At 41.2% G+C, this 21,674-nt stretch overlaps 1 protein-coding gene across 3 annotated transcripts in view; it reads left to right on the top strand.

Moving 5' to 3' along the window:
• The first annotated feature begins 11,393 nt into the window (after nucleotides 1–11,393).
• The window catches only part of samd4a (sterile alpha motif domain containing 4A), a 196,060-nt gene continuing 185,779 nt past the window's right edge, over nucleotides 11,394–21,674 (top strand). For all 3 annotated transcript variants that reach the window (XM_061975059.1, XM_061975060.1, XM_061975061.2), the window contains exons 1-2: nucleotides 11,394–11,537; nucleotides 12,494–13,063. In XM_061975059.1, the coding sequence (XP_061831043.1) occupies nucleotides 12,868–13,063 (196 nt within the window). In that variant the 5' untranslated portion in view covers nucleotides 11,394–11,537; nucleotides 12,494–12,867. The remainder of the gene's footprint in view (nucleotides 11,538–12,493; nucleotides 13,064–21,674) is intronic.

The following is a 21,674-nucleotide window of genomic DNA, read 5'->3' as shown; positions in this document are numbered from 1 at the left end:
CCACACCAAACAAGAATGACAAACACATTTCGGGAGAACATCCGCACCGTAACACAACATATGCACAACAGAACAAATACCCAGATCCCCTTGCAGCAGTAACTCTTCCGGGACGCTACAATATACACCCCCCGCTACCACCAAACCCCACCCCCCCAACCCCGCCCACCTCAACCCCCCCGTCTCCCGAATTCGGAGGTCTCAAGGTTGGCAAGTATGATTACAAGGCAAATAATAAAGCATACACAAACCTCTTCACGCTGCATTTGTGCACTCCAAACGGATTAGCAATAACTTTGTATTCCACACAACTGGTCAAATAATCTAGAACAATAGCAACCTTCAGCTGCACGAACAGTCTTTTCTTACAAATTTCAAACTCCTTCCATCAATCCACAGAGCATTATTAATGAAATGGAAGACATTCGAAAGTTTTGTTTCCATTATTCTCTGTCCAAAAATTCCTTCGAAATAACTCTCTGGACCTGCATCTGCTCCGATACATTCTTGGTATGGTGTCATGTTTGTAGCGCAATCTAAGATCATTTCTTGATGCTGTCTGCTATTTAACATCAGCATAACCATTATAGACGTGATATTTCTAATCTGTGTCAATATTACAGCGGACATCACAACAGAGCTTGGCTGTTAACTTGTTGGCAACCACAGACGCCGAGTGCGACGTCATGGGTCAACTGGAAAATAACCAGTTTTATCTGCGCTAAAAGGAAATAAGTATACGGGAGGCACATGATGTATGACCAATAATCATATGTTGGTGTGAGAATACAGAAAAGCGAACTATTTGAGAAATGAATCAGACTAATTTATTGCATTGAAATGTAGTGACTGTTTGCAGTAAACTGTGTGAGTACAACTGTACTAGACCAGTGGTTCTGAAACTTTTTTTTTTACAAAGTACAACCTCAGAAAACACATGGCTCTCCAAGTACCACCATAATGACCAGCATTAAAATATCGTACAGGCCAAAAGTTTGGACACACCTTCTCATTTCAATGCGTTTTCTTTATTTTCATGACTATTTACCTTGTAGACTGTCACTGAAGGCATCAAAACTATGACACCTGTGAAGTGAAAACTCTTTCAGGTGACTACCTCTTGAAGCTCATCGAGAGAATGCCAAGAGTGTGCAAAAAAGTAATCAGAGCAAAGGGTGGTTATTTTGAAGAAACTAGAATATAAAACATGTTTTCAGTTATTTCACCTTTTTTGGTAAGTACACAACTCCGCATGTGTTCATTAGTAGTTTTGATGCTTTCAGATACAATCTACAATGTAAATAGTCATGAAAATAAAGAAAACGCATCAAATGAGAAGGTGTGTCCAAACTTTTGGCCTGTACTGTATGTAGTGAGCCAAAGTATTCATTAAAAACAAGGCAGAGGTTTTATTTGACATGTATACGTAATATGGCCACTGTAACATTACACACAGTTTGAACAGTAACACTGTATTTGAATACGAGAATAAAACATTGTCCTTTAATCAAGTGATTGTTTGGCGTACCACTAGATGGAGCCTGCAACCACAGTACAACCAACAACTTTTTTGGACAGTACCACTACACAGCGGACTCTGATGCTCTTTTTGGTTCCAGTGGACTACACATCATCCACCTTAATGTGAACAGCCTCTCTGGAACCAAACTCGACCAAATCAGAGAAATGTTCCTCAACACGAAGATAAAAATCCTGTGTTTCTCTGAAACCAAATTTGATCAAAGTGTTTCTGACTCAGAGATAGAAATAGAAAACTTTTCGGTTATCAGAAAGGACAGGAATAAACATGGTGAGGGCGTTTGTATGTATATTCACCAGGATATAAAATACATAACTCGCACTGATCTTAACCACAATGACCTTGAATCTGTGTGGGCGGAAATCAAATTTAAAAACGTTAAGCCGGTACTGGGCTTCACGGTGGCAGAGGGGTTAGTGCATCTGCCTCACAATACGAAGGTCCTGAGTAGTCTTGGGTTCAATCCCGGGCTCGGGATCTTTCTGTGTGGAGTTTGCATGTCCTCCCCGTGACTGCGTGGGTTCCCTCCGGGTACTCCGGCTTCCTCCCACTTCCAAAGACATGCACCTGGGGATAAGTTGATTGGCAACACTAAATCGGCCCTAGTGTGTGGATGTGAGTGTGAATGTTGTCTGTCTATCTGTGTTGGCCCTGCGATGAGGTGGCGACTTGTCCAGGGTGTACCCCGCCTTCCGCCCGATTGTAGCTGAGATAGGCTCCAGCGACACCCGCGACCCCAAAGGGAATAAGCGGTAGAAAATGGATGGATGGATGGAAGCCGGTACTGATAGGGACTGTTTACAGACCCCCTAATCAGAGTGATTTCTATGGAGCTTTGGAGGAGTGCTTGGCTGGGGCAGACAACATGGAGAAAATTATAACTGGGGATCTGAACATAGATATTCAACGCAGAGATGCGCCTGTCTTCAGATCCTACAGCAAGTTTTGTAATCTACACAGCCTTTCCCAGCTAATAACACTAACTACAAGGGTGTGTGATTCCACCCAATCAACCATAGATCTCATTCTCACTTCAGACCGGCTTAAAATAAAAAATAGTGGGGTCATAATCTGTGGTCTTAGCGACCACTATCTAACTTTCTGCACCCGCAAAATAGCTAAACCCAAAGCCAATGGCCACATAACAGCCCAATCCAGATCCCTTAAAAGATACTCCAGTGATATTTTCAATTTAAAATTAGATGAGTGGGACTGGTCCCCTGTGCTCGCGAGCAACCTGGTCGATGTTGCTTGGGATCGCTTCAAAACAGCGTTCCTAAAGGTACTAAATGACATGGCTCCCGTGAAAACAGTCAGGATCAAAGCCCGCTCTGAACCATGGATGAATCCGGACCTGCTAGCTGCCATAAAAGACAGAGACAGAAAATACTCCGAATACCAAAAGTGTAAAACAGAAGTAGATAAACAACCCAATAATAACAACCTCAAATCTCTCTTTTCAACTCTCAAAAAGCAATGCAATAAATTGAGAAATAAGTCAACTAACCTGACTAAATCCTTAAAAAAAAATTACATTAACGACAAAATAGAGGAAAACACAAATAAGCCACGTGAGCTCTGGAAAATTCTCAACAACCAGCTTCCCGGTTGAAGCCAAAAACTTAAAACCAGACCCACCAACATCAACATCAAGGAGGGTGACTCCCTCATTACAGACAAAATGGAGGTTGCAAGCAGACTTAACACCTTTTTCACCAGCATAGCCGCAACTCTTGTCAACAAGCTGTCCCACCACTCTGGTCGCTTTGGTGCAGAACACATTAAAGCCTTCTACCGAAAGCTAGGAGTATCCAACAATGATTTCAAATTAGAAATGGTCTCAGCGGATGAGGTGCTTAAAAAATTGAGCGCGCTCCACCCAAACAAGGCCACCAGCCTTGACAATATTCCCTCCAGATTCCTCAGGGACTCTGCCTCCATCATTGCCCCAATTATCACGCACATAATAAACATCTCAATTTCACAAGCCCAAGTACCAAAAGATTTTAAGATAGCAAGAGTAACTCCCCTCTTTAAAAAAGGAAGCAAATTGGAACCTGGCAACTACTAACCTGTTTCTATTCTCAGTTCCATTTCGAAAGCAATGGAAAAAATAGTTTATGAACAGGTCGATGGTTACCTTGCCATCAACAAACTCATGTACAAATTCCAGTCCGGCTTCAGAACTAACCACTCCACTGACACATGCCTTCTCTATCTGACCGACCACATCAAACATGAGGTGGACGCGGGCAAATGCTGCGGCACGGTCATGCTGGATCTTCAGAAGGCCTTTGACACCGTTGACCACGCTATACTGTTGGATAAGCTCAGAGCAATCGGATTTGACAAAACCTCATCGAGCTGGATGCAATCTTACTTGGAGGGGAGGGAACAGGTGGTAGAGGTGAACGGCACCGTGTCCCCCCCTCCTCTCAGTGAGCTGTGGAGTCCCCCAAGGCAGTTTATTGGGGCCTTTACTGTTCCTAGTATACATAAACGACTTGTCATCAGCATGCGACTGTGAATTGTTCTTGTTTGCGGATGACTCGGCCCTGCTGGTATTAGACAGGGACAAGTCACAGGTGGAGAAAATCCTCAGTGCTGAACTCTGTAGAACTTGCATCTGGCTCGCTAACAACAAGCTATCCATACACTTGGGTAAAACAGAATCCATCCTATTTGGGTCCCACAAAAACCTTAAGAAAGTCAATGACTTCACTATAAAAGTGGGTGAAATTGTTGTCACCAGGAAGGATGAGGTCACCTACCTAGGTTCCATTCTAGAGGCCAATCTTTCCTGTGATACAATGGCAACCAAGGTAATCATAAAGGTCAACAGTCGAACGAGATTTCTCTATAGAATCTCCTCTCTGGTCAACAAAAGCACCATGAAGATTCTGGCGGGAACTCTCGTTCAATCCTTTTTCGATTACGCATGCACCTCCTGGTACCCTAGCACCTCCAAAACCCTCAAATCTAGACTCCAAACATCCCAGAACAAGCTAGTCAGATTACTTCTAGACCTCCACCCCAGATCCCACCTCACTCCTACCCACTTCTCCAAAATGGGCTGGCTCAGGGTGGAGGACAGAGTAAAACAACTTGCACTGAGCCTAGTCTATAAAATCCGCTACACCTCCCTGATACCAAAGTACATGTCAAACTACTTCCTTAACGTAAATGACCGCCATAACCACAACACCAGGGGGAGCTCTACTAATCACGTTAAACCCAGATTCCGATCTAACAAAGGTCTTAACTCATTCTCCTTCTATGCCACATCAATATGGAATGCGCTCCCAACAGGTATAAAAGAAAGGGCATCTCTATCCTCCTTCAAAACCGCAATAAAAGTACACCTCCAGGCAACTTCAACCCTAAACTAACACCCTACCCGGATTGTTGTTAATAATCAAATGTAAACAATCAAATGCAGATATTTTTCTTATACCTTCTGATCTCTCTCTCTCTCTCTCTATGTCCACTACTTGCTGTACATATCCTACCAAGTCAGACCTACACTGTTTCAATATCCATTTCTCTGTTCTCAATTGTTGATGACTGATGATAACAACCAAACCTAACCCCCCCCCCTCCACACCCCAAATTGTGAATAATGTAAATAATTCAATGTATACACCCTGATGATTACCTTGTGTGATGACTGTATTATGATGATAGTATATATGAGAGTATATATCTGTATCATGAATCAATTTAAGTGGACCCCGACTTAAACAAGTTGAAAAACTTATTGGGGTGTTACCATTTAGTGGTCAATTGTATGGAATATGTACTTCACTGTGCAACCTACTAATAAAAGTCTCAATCAAAAGTTTGAGAATCACTGGCCTAGATTTTGCTCATGGAGTCCTTTCCAATGCCGTCTTCATCCTTGACCATGTGACATGCAGTACTCTGCCACAACTTGGTGGGGAGGTGTTTTCCTCAGAGAGATCAACAACACAACTGTTGTTGTCTAGTTGATAGGCTTCCTTTGTAGTATTTGAGCGCAATGGCAATGGGCAACCAAAGCAACATGTTGTTGGAACTAAAGTAGAAGTATTCAATGTGGAACATCAGTCACTTTTACTGTAAATGTTGCTACAAACACAAACTATCCATCTTTGTCAGTGCGCAGATTTTCTTGATGGATGTTTTTTATATATAAATAATTTATTGGTCTGGTTCCCCCTTATTTATGTTCTTTTATGTACAGAGACTTCAGTCGCTACAGCTTAAGGTCATAGGACATCCTTGGTGTGTTGGTTCCTAGAGCCAACACAAGTCTCGGTAAAAACAGCCTTCAGATTTGCTGCTCCATGGTCATGGAATTCATTAGAAAAGGATCTAAGGCTACCTGATTTCATCACTTTGGGGGAATTTCATGCCATTTTAAAGGATCAAAAAGCTGTTTCTTTTTTGCACAGTACTTGTTTTTAAGTAGTTTTTATTTAAACATTTTATTTTTTAGCTATTGCGTGTTTTTTTATGTTTATGTTATAAGTAATTTGTACTTTTAACTAAAAAATGTGACTGCTCATTTTTTTGTTGTTGTTTTATTTATTTACTCTTGTAAAAGAGATTTTAATCTCAAATACCGTATTTTTCGGACTATAAGTCGCAGTTTTTTTCATAGTTTGGCCGGGGGTGCGACTTATACTCAGGAGCGACTTATGTTTGAAATTATTAACACATTACCGTAAAATATCAAATAATATTATTTAGCTCATTCACGTAAGAGACTAGACGTATAAGATTTCATGGGATTTAGCGATTAGGAGTGACAGATTGTTTGGTAAACGTATAGCATGTTCTATATGTTATAGTTATTTGAATGACTCTTACCATAATATGTTACGTTAACATACCAGTTGGTTATTTATGCCTCATATAACGTACACTTATTCAGCCTGTTGTTCACTATTCTTTATTTCTTCTAAATTGTCTTTCAAATGTCTATTCTTGGTGTTGGGTTTTATCAAATACATTTCCCCCAAAAATGCGACTTATACTCCAGTGCGACTTATATATGTTTTTTTCCTTCTTTATTATGCATTTTCGGCAGGTGCGACTTATACTCCGGTGCGACTTATACTCCGAAAAATACGGTAGTTGTTTATTTACAATGAAGAAAAATGAAAATGAAATACACTGCACTAGAACACACCAATGAGCGTGTTCATAGATGTATAATAAAACTCCTGACAGGAAATCGCCATTTGTTATATTTGTTATATCTTTGTTACACGGGACAATGCATATTAATGAACATACACTGTAAAATGTAAATGTGCCAGATTGTAGCCAAAGGCTAATTTCTATCTGCAGTCCCCGGCAGGTTGATGGTATACAAGGTCCATAAAATTTTCTGTTAGATAGGACCAACATAAACAGTACAATAAAACACACAGACTAAGATATAATAATAATAAAATAGATGGAGAAGTGCTATAGTGTTAAAGTGCAAGTGTGTAAAATTGTTGCATTAAAAGGGCGTGCTGAAGGAAGAAAATACACATCTCCCTTGGCCTAGTACCGTAAGTTAAAGGGCTGGCACACTTTTTTATATATTTATTGCACAATTAGTTAGCATAAACAGATGTGTTTACGCATGGAAAATTGCACCAAAAAAGCATTCATAAGTACATAAATGTAAGAAATATTGCACAAAATATGAATACATTTTTTTTAAGAATAGAATAGAAGAATAGAAATCCTTTGGAACTATCTATCCATTTTCTGCAGCTTGTCCCTCTCGAGGTCACGGGGGTGCAGAACCTTATCTCAGCTGCATTTGGGCACAAGGCGGGGTACATCCTGGACAAGTCGCCACCTCATCGCAGAGCCAACGCAGACAGACAGACAACATTCACACTCACATTCACACACTAGGGCCAATATGTGCATGTCTTTGGAGGTGGGAGGAAGCCGAAGTACCCTGAGGGAACCCACGCAGTCCCGGGGAGAACACGCAAACTCCATACAGAAAGACCCCGAGCCCGGGGATCGAACTCAAAACCTTATTGTGAGGCGCAAATCCCTGTTCCACCGTGCTGCCCCATTGGGACTAATGGCAACTACAAACGTATATATAGTTATATTATATATCTACGCTCTCGTCCACGACGATGAAACTTTTTTTTGTTTAAAGGCTTTGAAGTCCAGAGGATGGTTAGCTTGTTTTGCGAGCGATCTTCAGCAGTCGTAACTCGTCTTTTTTCGACAAGCTAGTTCCCCCCACTAGACGGTGTTCAAGCTAGTGGTGTCAGCAAACAGGTCATTGGGGTCAATATATCTTTGGTTTCAGTGGTGTGCCGTCAGGGCCAGCAAGGCCTAACATAACCAGAAATCATGAGCATAATTAAATATAAAAGTATTTTTTTATTTACTTTCCCTAAATATCAAAAAGTATTCATGTTCTCTTTATGTCATATTATGCTCCTTCCAGCACTGTTGTTTTTAGGTTATAGAGTTTTTATCCAATCAGAATTCAGCTAGCTTATGTTGCCATGCTGTACCAAATCTGCCCGAAGCCTTCAGAATCAAGAATGCAGGCGTCTGAGCACTGTAAGTGAACAGATACAAACATTTGACAGACAGTTGGGATAGCCAATCAGATCACGAGTTGTTGTCAGTAAGGCCTTCTGGATGGCCTAAGGCAGATATATAGTGATGTTATGAGCTAGGTAACATAAAAACTCCATTACCCAGCATGCCACAGTAGTGAAGAGCATGCCCAGTAGCCCCATTTAGGTTGTTGAAGGTAGACATGCAGCGGGAAGTTTTTAAAGAGCACGCTGTGGAGTAAACTTTAAGAACTCAGCCAACACGCCTCGTCTGCATCTTTTATGATTAGACAAGACAACATATACAGGTAGAAGCCAGTAAATTAGAATATTTTGAAAAACTTGATTTATTTCAGTAATTGCATTCAAAAGGTGTAACTTGTACATTATATTTATTCATTGCACACAGACTGATGCATTCAAATGTTTATTTCATTTAATTTTGATGATTTAAAGTGGCAACAAATGAAAATCCAAAATTCCGTGTGTCACAAAATTAGAATATTACTTAAGGCTAATACAAAAAAGGGATTTTTAGAAATGTTGGCCAACTGAAAAGTATGAAAATGAAAAATATGAGCATGTACAATACTCAATACTTGGTTGGAGCTCCTTTTGCCTCAATTACTGCGTTAATGCGGCGTGGCATGGAGTCGATGAGTTTCTGGCACTGCTCAGGTGTTATGAGAGCCCAGGTTGCTCTGATAGTGGCCTTCAACTCTTCTGCGTTTTTGGGTCTGGCATTCTGCATCTTCCTTTTCACAATACCCCACAGATTTTCTATGGGGCTAAGGTCAGGGGAGTTGGCGGGCCAATTTAGAACAGAAATACCATGGTCCGTAAACCAGGCACGGGTAGATTTTGCGCTGTGTGCAGGCGCCAAGTCCTGTTGGAACTTGAAATCTCCATCTCCATAGAGCAGGTCAGCAGCAGGAAGCATGAAGTGCTCTAAAACTTGCTGGTAGACGGCTGCGTTGACCCTGGATCTCAGGAAACAGAGTGGACCGACACCAGCAGATGACATGGCACCCCAAACCATCACCCAACCATGCAAATTTTGCATTTCCTTTGGAAATCGAGGTCCCAGAGTCTGGAGGAAGACAGGAGAGGCACAGGATCCACGTTGCCTGAAGTCTAGTGTAAAGTTTCCACCATCAGTGATGGTTTGGGGTGCCATGTCATCTGCTGGTGTCGGTCCACTCTGTTTCCTGAGATCCAGGGTCAACGCAGCCGTCTACCAGCAAGTTTTAGAGCACTTCATGCTTCCTGCTGCTGACCTGCTCTATGGAGATGGAGATTTCAAGTTCCAACAGGACTTGGCGCCTGCACACAGCGCAAAATCTACCCATGCCTGGTTTACGGACCATGGTATTTCTGTTCTAAATTGGCCCGCCAACTCCCCTGACCTTAGCCCCATAGAAAATCTGTGGGGTATTGTGAAAAGGAAGATGCAGAATGCCAGACCCAAAAACGCAGAAGAGTTGAAGGCCACTATCAGAGCAACCTGGGCTCTCATAACACCTGAGCAGTGCCAGAAAGTCATCGACTCCATGCCACGCCGCATTAACGCAGTAATTGAGGCAAAAGGAGCTCCAACCAAGTATTGAGTATTGTACATGCTCATATTTTTCATTTTCATACTTTTCAGTTGGCCAACATTTCTAAAAATCCCTTTTTTGTATTAGCCTTAAGTAATATTCTAATTTTGTGACACACGGAATTTTGGATTTTCATTTGTTGCCACTTCAAATCATCAAAATTAAATGAAATAAACATTTGAATGCATCAGTCTGTGTGCAATGAATAAATATAATGTACAAGTTACACCTTTTGAATGCAATTACTGAAATAAATCAAGTTTTTCAAAATATTCTAATTTACTGGCTTTTACCTGTATATATTAACAAGGCCATTTTCAAGAAGGATATTTAAAGAGAAACTACATGTTGTGAGACGATGTCGGCCAACCCCGGAATCTAGCTCAGCTGTTCCGATGATGAAATGTGAGTTCAGATATTTTATTTTTCTTTATTTTTTCACGTTTAATATGTTTTTTGCAATTTTAATTTTGACAGTAACACATAAGATATGTTTAAATTTCTGATGCGGGTTTATTGATTTTTAAATGCGCCAGAAAATAACCTGTTTTGTACAATGCCCAGTAGTGCGTAAATGTGTTTCTGTATAGTATTTCTCCAGTAATGGTCATGTGGTGACATCGATGATGGTATTTTGAGAGGTAATCATTTAAGTGGGGACGGTGTGGCGCAGTGGGAAAGTGGCTGTGCGCAACCCAAGGGTCCCTGGTTCAATCCCCACCTAGTACCAACCTCGTCATGTCCGTTGTGTCCTGAGCAAGACACTTCACCCTTGCTCCTGATGGGTGCTGGTTAGCGCCTTGCATGGCAGCTCCCTCCATCAGTGTGTGAATGTGTGTGTGAATGGGTAAATGTGGAAGTAGTGTCAAAGCGCTTTGAGTACCTTGAAGGTAGAAAAGCGCTATACAAGTACAACCCATTTATCATTTATTTAAGTTGGACATCACTGAAGGCCTAGGTGGGAAAAAATGCCAAAATCATCCGAAAACTCAAATCAATGCAAAGCTCTTTTTTTTGTAGCCCTGTAAGTCAGCCTTGGATTACTTATTTCCTTCAGTCAAATTCAAATTATTTTACAACCTTTTTTCCTGCATTTGTCCAAACTGTTTGTGAGATAATTTGGAACTTTAAGAGGGAGTCAAAGACTTCCTCACACAGTGAGTGTACACCTGCATGATAAATGCTTTCTGTTGAAAAACTGTGTCCCTCGTTTGCTGTGGAAACATTAGTTTTTATTCCACTTTTTTCGTTTGGTGGTTGGCCGCCTCTGTCGCAGGGTCTCTCTTTCTCACTCTCTCTATTTTGATGTTCCCTCTCGCTGCCAAGCCCCTGACGTCATTCTCTACTATTAATGAATAGCATGTGGAAACTGGCTGTGGAGGGGCGTCAGCGTCAAGTTGCATGAACTACAACCAGAACATGATTGTCTGTACCTTCACAAAAAAATGACCTGAGATAAGTGCTGGCGCTCGACATCAACACTACATTGATGTTTTGTACAGTTTTAAATAACGTGGTGATTCACTTTGTTTTGAAACACCTTAAAGTGCACAAACGTGCTAAACAGCCCATAAGAGGTACACAACATCGATCACTTACGTAGCCCGGCTCTTATTTTGAAAAGCAGAAGTGAGCGTTACGCGACGTGTTGTGTTGAAGCGACGACAACACTTTTTGGAGCTGAGCAGGAGGGAGAGACGGAGGAAAAGTTAGTCAAGATGGCAAATCCCACCGACCTGGAGTGAAGGGGCACCGCTCCCCCTAAAAAAACCACACCGCCTGTCGGCCTTCCTGAGACAAAGCCAACGATGCAAACTGCGCTACAAGGTAATTCGCACCACTTTCTCCCCCTTTTATGTATCCTCTTATTTTCACACCGGATTTTTCCCAATGTCTATTTTCCTTCCTTAACCCATTCCCCATTTCTTATTTACCGCCATTATCACCAGCGGGTTTATTAAACCTTCAGTTGTAGTTGGCTATTTTGCTACCTGTTGACGCAGTCTGATGTTATGTTTTCAAGTTGATCGATTATTGGATATAATTGAGTAAGCTAACAAACATACTTAAAACCTCTATTTTTTAGGCGGGGAATTCATAGGAATATTGTTTTTTTGGGGTTGTTTTCTCACCTACACACACACATATACACACACACACACACACACACACACACACACACACACACACACACACACACACACACACACACACACACACACAGGTCACCCCTTGTGTGCTGATGAAGCAAAGTGACAGTTTTAGAAGGCGGCTAACACTTAGCCTTTAGATACCTCCCTCTGTCCCCTCTTAAAAACTTTTGCCGTCACACAGTGCATGTTTATAAAAGTCAAGCCCATCATTAAAATAACACAACGGAAGTTGCTCCAGGTCCTACAAACACACACACACCACACACACACACACACACACACACACACACTCCTGTCTGCATTTGTCGCCCGCTAACCTGGCACCCTTCCTGTAGGTCATTCCGGGATGCAGCGGCGGGAGTAGCCGACAGACCGCTGTATTTTTAGGAATGGGTGGATACCATGAGTGAAAATAATTTATTTTGGTCTCGGGAATGAATACCACGAGCTTAAACTCACTGGCGGCAAGGAGGCGACCTATAAATGCTGCCTTACAGGCACTTCTCAGTTGCAAAGTTTGCAAAGCTGAAGCAACAGGGACAGTCCAGATTATACGACTGTGTGTGTGTGTGTGTGTGTTTCCCCCCCCCCAATTCCATTCCTCCTCTAAAATGAAATACATTTCTGCAGGCCCCAAAGGGGTTCCCTTAAGAACTTGCCTGTGATGCAGAAGCTGATAAGATGTCCTGCAAGGTGGGAAGCTGACTCATCAAATATCAATTCCACTCTGGGTGAGTAATTTCCTGAGGGCAACTCATAACAGTCAAGGAGCATCACAGGACGACCGAATTTGAAGGATTACTTTGTGGGTCAACTCTTTTTGGCACCAACGAGACGGCTGTCTTGCTGCCGCCGAAGCAAAGAATGTCCTCCTGCAGCTTCAGCTGAACCCACCCTACATTCAGAAATCCCTTCATCAGCGGTAAAAAGAACATTGGTGGACAGTTAAGACGAGGTTTCTCTGTGCCTTGGACCCCCCCAGTCAGCATCCTCGCTTCCAGACCATGATGTTTCGCGATCAGGTGGGCGTGCTTGCCAGCTGGTTCAAAGGGTGGAATGAGTGCGAGCAAACGGTGGCACTGCTGTCTTTGCTGAAGAGGGTGAGCCGGACCCAGGCTCGTTTTCTGCAGCTCTGTCTGGAACATTCCCTTGCGGACTGCACGGAACTGCAGGTTCTAGAAGCAGATGCCAACAATCCAGGTAGGCCAGCCAACTTCTCAGACTCAAAACTAATCAAAACTATTGTTCTTGTAAAGTTACTGTCCGTTTTCTATTGGATCTCATACATCTTTCACATGTACCTAATGCTGTGGCTTCATATATTGTTGTTAACACAATATTCTTAGCAATGGAGCTGCACGATTAATCAACATTGAGGTTTTAATCAGTGCCATTACGTAAACGCAAGAGGCAGATTTTTATTTTTCTCCGCCGTCACCAGCATTTGAGTAAAAGACTTGTTCCCCAATCAGAATTGTTGAGCCTCGCATTTGTTCGTCTCCCGCTTCAAACGGGCAGAAAGACGTCTCACTCTTTGCATCGCTCTCAGCACCTAAGTGCATTTATTTGAAGGGAAACTGCACTTTTTTTCGTAATTTTGCCTATCGTTCACTATCATTCTAACTCGTATTTATGGTCGAACCAATGGGAGGTCCTCTATTCCGTCCATACACCCCAATAAAGAACATCAAAAGCGCCAACAATACCTGCTTGGCACTCATCATCAAGGGTTGGAATTGGGGGTTAAATCACCAAAAATGATTCCCGGGTGCGGCCACCGCTGCTGCCCACTGCTCCCCTTACCTCCCAGGGGGTGATCAAGGGTGATGGGTCAAATGCAGAGAATAATTTTGCCACACCTAGTGTGTGTGTGACAATCATTGGTACTTTAACTTAGTTTACATTTCGTGACTTAAAATTAACCAAGTATTAGTGATATTGTTATTGTAAGCGCTAACTCGGACAAACTACAGTATTTATAGCTGCGCCGTGATCATGAGCTTGTATGCCAATGTTGACATGATCAACTGATCAGCTGCTTCCTTGTTTCCTTGCTTGTCAAACGTTATTGTAGATCATAAATCATGCCTCTCACCTGGATAGTAGAAGGGTGAAGGTGTAATCCAACACGTTGGTACACTTTGACAGCCAATTTAGACCCGAAAATGGCGATAACAATAGGAAAAGACGCTTGGCTCCACCCCACTATTGATGGCAATAAAGAAAAAGACAACGCTCGACTTAATTGTTCCAGCTGGGAAAGAAATGCACTTTAAGATATTCAATATTTATTTAGGTTAAAGATTCACTTACAGAAATGAGTCCATTTTATTTTTTGTTTATTTATTACCTATTTGTGACAACAAAGTAAATTACCTTAAAATAACCGTGTAATGGTAAACAATTTTACAGTAATGAGAAATAAAAGTTGATATCCTTTTAAATGGTTACTTGTATTACTGTATATTATTATAAATACATTACATTATAAATACGGTAGATTATTTCTTCAGTTTAATGCCCCACTTTAAGAACTTTCAGTTTTGGTTGATTTTGGCGGCGCCAGTGGACCAAAGCGGTAGAAGGCCACATTTCTCATGATGACTAGCGCATATAGTCTCATACTGACATGATGTCCGCGTAATGGCACACATATTACGTCTCTAATGGCTATGCCAGGGCTGTACAATTAGCTTTTTCACTAGTAGGACCGGTGCTACTAAATGGAAAAAAATTAGTAGCACAGATTTTTTTTGTAGCAATATGAAATGTCTTAAATATCACAATTTCATTATTAACACTCAAACAAGGTACACATGTGCCCTAATACATCATAAGGCCTACTGTAACGCTCAATTAAACATAGAGAACATTCCTAAACTGTGCTAGCACAGTCCCTAACAGGATTGTAGGGCTGGGCGATATGGGTCAAAACTCATATTCCGATAAAGTTTGGCCCATAAACTAACCCATAGATGGAAATATCTGCTGACGTAACTAAATATCTCCACCATGCCTTGTTTTTCAATTCTCGGGACTGATGGGGATCCCATACACACAAAAACAAGTACCAACAGGTAATAACTTTTGATCCCGTAATAGGATCTCAATTTAAGAAGTGTTTTGAGATCATAAAAAATAAAAAGGCTTGAAAATAATATAAGAAAAGTCAAATATTATCTCTAATCTTCTTTAAAAAAAACATTTAGCTACGCTCAATTCTTCAGCTAACAAAATCACAGAAGAACAAAATTTGAAATAGGGGGTGGTGCACACAGCGAGTGATCAATCATTTGGGTATAGTTGAAATGGATTTCAACCATGTTATAAAGATGGGCGAAAATGTTACTCCAGTTTTATCAAATATGGATGGATTTATTTTAGGAGCAAAATGCGATAACAGGTTTGAAATCCCTTTTCGCACATTTTTTTTTTTAAGTCGCATTGTCTATTTTTAGGCACATTTGCGAGTGAATTTGTCGCACCGTACAACACTATATGCTGATGTTAAATAGCAGACACTATCAAAGAAATTGTCTTGGATTGTGCTACAAACATAACAGTACTACCAAGAATGTATCGGGGAGGATGCAGGTCCGAAGCAAAGGAAGTCCGGTGGGGGAGCTTTTTCGAAGGAAGTAGTAGGAAAACTATCACACTGGTGGCTATTTTTTGCTACCACGCAAATTTCCGATAACATTAGCATTATCATTTTGATTTGAGCATCGAAAGTCACTTACTAGTCCAACAGGAACACAGCCAAGGCAGCATCGGTATGAAATTCCTTGTCTTTAAGCTCACGCTAGCGAGTGAAAGCCGGGGCAACGTTGATCCTGACTGTCCTTTTATCCGCATAAGCTCTTTTTTTTGTCTTCTCAGACAAAACTTTTTGTTTCTTTTGTTGTTTTGGAGCTTCGGCCATGATAGCAGTAATTGCACATAGGCGTTCTTCTTAATTTTTTTTCTTTCTGACTGCACGCAGGCGTTCACATTGACTTCTGTATTTTTAACGAATGGGGATGTGGGGAGGGATGTATGCCGTAAAGCAAGTCAGCACATTTGTAGTTTTTAGTGTGGCAGGGTTCCTGCCACCCTCTTCAATGTCTCGACGTTCCAGTGAAAGCGATACAAACCCTCTCAAACCATGGCGAAGGGTTCATTCAACGAGTTGTCAGTCGCTGTATCATTCCAAAAGTTATGGCAATATTTAATGAAGGTGGAAAAGTTACCTAGCGCTGCTTCAGAGTTTGACGTAGACAAAAGCTTTGAGTCTGTCTGCATAAAGAGACAAACCCTGGCTGAGTCATACCAAAGACTATAAAAATGGCACCCATTGCCTCCCTGCTTGGCACTCAGCATCAAGGGTTGGAATTGGGGGTTAAATCACCAAAATGATTCCCGAGCGCGGCCACCGCTGCTGCTCACTGCTCCCCTCACCTCCCAGGGGGCAGAACAAGGGGATGGGTCAAACGCAGAGAGTAATTTCACCACACCGAGTGTGTGTGACTATCAGTGGTACTTTAACTTTAACGTTAAAGTAGGGCTGGGCGATATATCGATATACGCGATATATCACGGGTTTGTCTCTGTGCGATATAGAAAATGACTATATCGTGATATTCGAGTATACGTTCTCACGCAGTTGCTTTTAGCTGCTGGCATTACACTACAGGCTCTCCTCGCTCTTTCCTGTGTCTCCTTCTCACAGACAGACAAGCGCACCTTCTTGCACACGTCACATACTGTCACGACGTATGTCACATACTTATACGCCCTCGCGCAGCAAAGAGGTAGCAGCATGGGTAACGTTAGCTGTGATGCTAGCGTAGCTGTGCGAGTGGTAATACAAGAGAGAGAAGGTGCGAATCTGGTAACAAATGAAGGAATAATTAATTCCCCCAAAAAACAGCAGGGGGTCCATCGTCTGGCGGTGGTTTGGCTTCAAGTGGGAATATGTCGAACAGACAACCGTAATTTGTCAAGTGTGGGGCAAAAGCGTTGCTATAAAAAGTAGCATTACTGCTAATATGTAGCATCATTTGAAAAGTCACCTGCTAGAGAATGAAGAGTGCTTACTCTGCATGTCAACATCTCCGTTCGGTGCCACACGCTCACACCATCAAAATGCAGAGGCAAACATTGCCAGATCAACACCGTAAGAAAAAAATAGTGATTTTTTTAGTTGTGATTTCCTTCTCTGCATGAAAGTTTTAAAGTAGCATATATATATATATATATATATATTTATTTTTTTATTTTTTTATTTATATATATATATATATGCACCTTATTGCTTTTTTATCCTGCACTACCATGAGCTTATGTAACGAAATTTCGTTCTTATCTGTGCTGTAAAGTTCAAATTTGAATTACACTAAAAAGGAAGTCTAAGTCGCGTCGCTTAATGCAGTATGAAGAAGAATGTTTTAATGTAGACACATAGAATCATCATACTGCTGTGATTATATGCATCAAGTGTTCATTCAAGGCTAAGGCAAAATATCGAGATATATATCGTGTATCGCGATATTAAAAAAAGGCCATATCGCCCAGCCCTACGTTAAAGCCAAATATTATACTACCATTGGCATCAGACCTGAGTGACACCTTACTAATTTGTCTCACCAGCCTGGCTTACTTCTGTTTAGCATCTTTGGAGCATTTCCCTTATTGGTGTGGTTTGTTTGTTTGTCGGATAAATGAAAATTGTTTAATGATGTTGTTGTGCTTAGTGTTGTGCTGCTCACACTGGGTTTGTAATAGTATTGCATCCAAGGTTCTCATTAGGTATGGTTATGATTGATTAGTTTCAGACGAGTTAAACAACATCACTTGGTTTTATATTCACACAATTCAACATATCAATTACTGACAATTCATTCACACCATCTTCCATCCAACCATCCATTTTCTACCGCTTGTTCCTATTTTTATGTCTAAAATTAGTTCACCTATGAATGAAAAGGAAAGTGTTGGGGAAAACACTATTATGCTAGATCCACTATGGACTGGACTCTCACTATTATTCTAGATCCACTCGACGTCCATTGCACCGGTCTCCCAGGGGGAGTCCTCACATCTGCGGTCCCCTCCAAGGTTTCTCATTGTAATCCCATTTGGGTTTGAGTTTTTTCTTGCCCTGATGTGAGATCTGAGCCTAGGATGGTGTTGTGGCTTGTGCAGCCCTTTGAGACACTCGTGATTTAGGGCTATATAAGTAAACTTTGATTGATTGATTGTAGAATTTGGCATAATCTGTTATTATTGTTGTGCTATTGTTGACTTCAGGTCTTCATGTTTTTTTAAGATGTCTTTTTCCCTTTCAGCCATGATGATGTCATTATTCGTAATTGTTTAGTTCTTTGACAACAAGTACTTCAGCTTCTTCCAGTCCTTGATTTATGTGATGTAGATTTTACAGTTGGTCTTCCAAGTGCTTAAATTTCCCCCTGCTTCCACAACTTGTGTGCTTTCCTGACAATATCCGCATTTAGTTTTGTCAGATGGTCATTGATGTATAATATGGATTGGTTTTGTTGCCACACTGCAGTGTGGCCATGGAAACAAAACCTTGGCAACCTACCCGTCTCTCGAAAACCTGAAGGAAATGCGATGAGATGTTTCACCACTGGCAACATCTGCACTACACATCTGCCAGTTCACAGTATTTCCAGAGGCATTCATTTGGGTGACATAACATTGTATGGCCTTTTTCTTTCTGTGATACAGCTAGAGTGAAGCAGACTTATTTAAATAAACTACATTGAGCGATATACACTGAAATTAGGGCTGCAACTAACAACTAATTTGATAATCGATTAATCTGTCGATTATTACTTCGATTAATCGATTAATAATCAGATAAAAGAGACAAACGACACTTCTAACCTTTCCAGTATTTTATTGAAAAAAAACAGCATACTGGCACCATACTTATTTTGATGATTGTTTCTCAGCTGTTTGTAAATGTTGCAGTTTATAAATAAAGGTTATTTTTTGTGTTTGTTCTGGAAATGTCTTTCAACATTAGATTTTTTGTTAGTTGCTATTTTCTCCCCACATACTGAGCACACAGGTGAACCAGCCTCGTTCACAGTGGCATGAAATTAATCTTTCCATGAAGCATTAAATGTTCTATTTTCTTCAGAAATGTTTCTCTTTTTTGATTCGTCCTTTGCTAGCTTACCGAGGGTTGACGGCTAAAAACAATACAATTGTTTGGCAGCAAAAGATGACGCATAGGTGATGTGATATTAGTGTAACGGTACGTGTATTTGTATTGAACCGTTTCGGTACCGGGGTTTCGGTTCGGTTCGGAGGTGTACCGAACGAGTACACGTGCTTGCAGCGACCAGGCTAGGACAACATGTAAAAACCAAAACTGGAAGACCTGCCTCGTTAAGATCTCCCGTTTGGGAAAAGTTTGACTGCGCGATACAACAATGGAGGACGGAGGTTTGCCGACATTGTTCAACAGCTGCTTCTGACAACACGTCAAACATGAGTTGCACCTTTCCTGCTTCCGGCTCCCAGACCGTAGTCGAGGAGCGCAGGGGAGACACTACTCCAGGGCCGATGTATTCTCGGGGGCAACGCCATTCACTCTACCCGGCAGTGGGCCTCCACAGCTTTGGACTCCAGGGTAAATGACGAGTCCGGCGATTAGTTGCAAATTTGTGGCTTTATTGAGGTCTTGCACATAGCCAATCCAACAAAACACTAGCCCCGCACTCACGCTACCGCTCCCTCACCTCGCTCGCCCACACACTCACCTCACATGCTGTCACATATAAAAGAGCCACACACACACACATACGCTACTCTCATAACACATGCTAACCCATTTGAAGCGTCACCACCGCATTCAAGCAGCCTCTTCTCAGCGAGTCAGGCAGGGTTAAAGCAATAACAAATGTTTTATAGCAGCAGATATAAGTCCATATTGCATTAAAAACTAGATTTTGACCCACTTCTATGGTGGAAGAACAATGAGCCCATATATCCTCTTACTGCCAAGTTAGCCAGGCTGGGGGGGAGAAGAAAAGTTAATCTGAGGCTGAGTTGACTTGAAACTGTTTAATGTTGCACTTTTTACATGTAGAAGAAAAGTTTAGTCATTTTATTTCATCTCAGCAACAATTTGTGGCAGTTTAATGTTGATTAACGTGGACCCCGACTTAAACAAGTTGAAAAACTTATTGGGGTGTTACCATTTATTGGTCAATTGTACCGAATATGTACTGTACTGTGCAATCTACTAATAAAAGTCTCAATCAATCAAAAAAAGCACTTTATATGTAGAAAGGTTTTGTTCAGAAACCATTCTGAGACTTATCTTATTTAGTTTTTATTTTATGTATGTTGACCACATTAACCCTGGCAATGGATCATGTGTGTATATGTAAGTTATGCCATTGTTTACAAATTTGGTAAATAAATAACCAAAAAATTTATATTTTGTTGTTTTCTTACTGTACCGAAAATGAACCGAACCGTGACCTCTAAACCGAGGTACGTACCGAACTGAAATTTTTGTGTACCGTTACACCCCTATGTGATATAGAACTTTGATCGACAAAATACTAAAACACGTCTTATTTTTATACTACAAGATCACCGAACTCTTCAAAATAACAATTGTTACATTAAAATAAACTAACCAAATAAAATAAAATGTTTTAAAAGGAAATAGCCATTTTTATTATTGACATTTTGTTTCAAATGCAAGTCAGAGGGAGCCTGAGCGGAGGCATGAAAGAGTCGCATGTGGCCCCAGGAGCCGCCGGTTGCAGGCCTCTGAATTAAAGGCTTATGAAGCTGAGTTTTAACGCCATTGATGATTGGTATTTAAAGACTCACTGTTTGCTTCCTACCTTTAAATGTCTGCAGTCATTGAGGTGTTTGTCACTCAGTCTAAATAGTCTTGAGTGATAGGCAAGAGACAAGTTGTGACAATTATCATGATTACTTAATCCATTCATTTCCTAGAACGCTCAGCCCTAGCATTAAGGGATCATTTAAATTGTTGAAAATTGTAAATTTTTTGCAATTTTTCTCGCAGAATTATAATCTATTTGTGGTTCCATGGATGTGATTGGATATGACATTATCATTTAATATGCATAAGCGAGCAGCTTGTACCCAAAATTATTCCATGTCAGTTGTTATACAATTATATATACCGTATTTTCCGCACTATAAGGCACACCTAAAAACCTCCAATTTCCTCAAAAGCTGACAGTGCGCTTTATAATCCGGTGCGCCTTATATATGGACCAATATTGAGCCACAACAGGTCTCGCAACTATGGTAACTACGCCGACTTCATTTTCCCCCTTCTACGGCTGCTTACCGTAGAAGAAGAAGCGCTACTTCTTCTACGGGGGAAAATGAAGTCGGCGGCTGCTTATCGTAGAAGAAAAACTTTTTCTTCTACGGGGGAAAATGAAGTCGGCGGCTGCTTACCGTAGAAGAAGAACTTCTTCTAGAACTTCTTCTACAGGTGAAAATGAAGTCCCGTAGTTGCGAGACCTAAACTTTATGTAAAGACCCAAAAATGGCTCCTATGAAGTGACACGCTTACGACGCAGAGTTTAAACTCAAGGGGATCAGTCACGCAGTAGAACACGGGAATAGAGCAGCAGCAAGAGAATTTAACATTAACGAATCAATGGTGCGGAAGTGGAGGAAGCAACATGATGACCTGCACAAGTAAAGAAGACTAAACAGAGTTTCCGAGGGAAGAAAGCGAGATGGCTACAGTTGGAAGACAAACTCGAACAGTGGGTTGTTGAACAGAGAGCAGCAAGTA

Source organism: Nerophis lumbriciformis, linkage group LG15 (assembly GCF_033978685.3).
Source record: "Nerophis lumbriciformis linkage group LG15, RoL_Nlum_v2.1, whole genome shotgun sequence".
Lineage (NCBI taxonomy): Eukaryota > Metazoa > Chordata > Actinopteri > Syngnathiformes > Syngnathidae > Nerophis > Nerophis lumbriciformis.
This window is presented reverse-complemented; position numbering and strand designations above follow the sequence as displayed.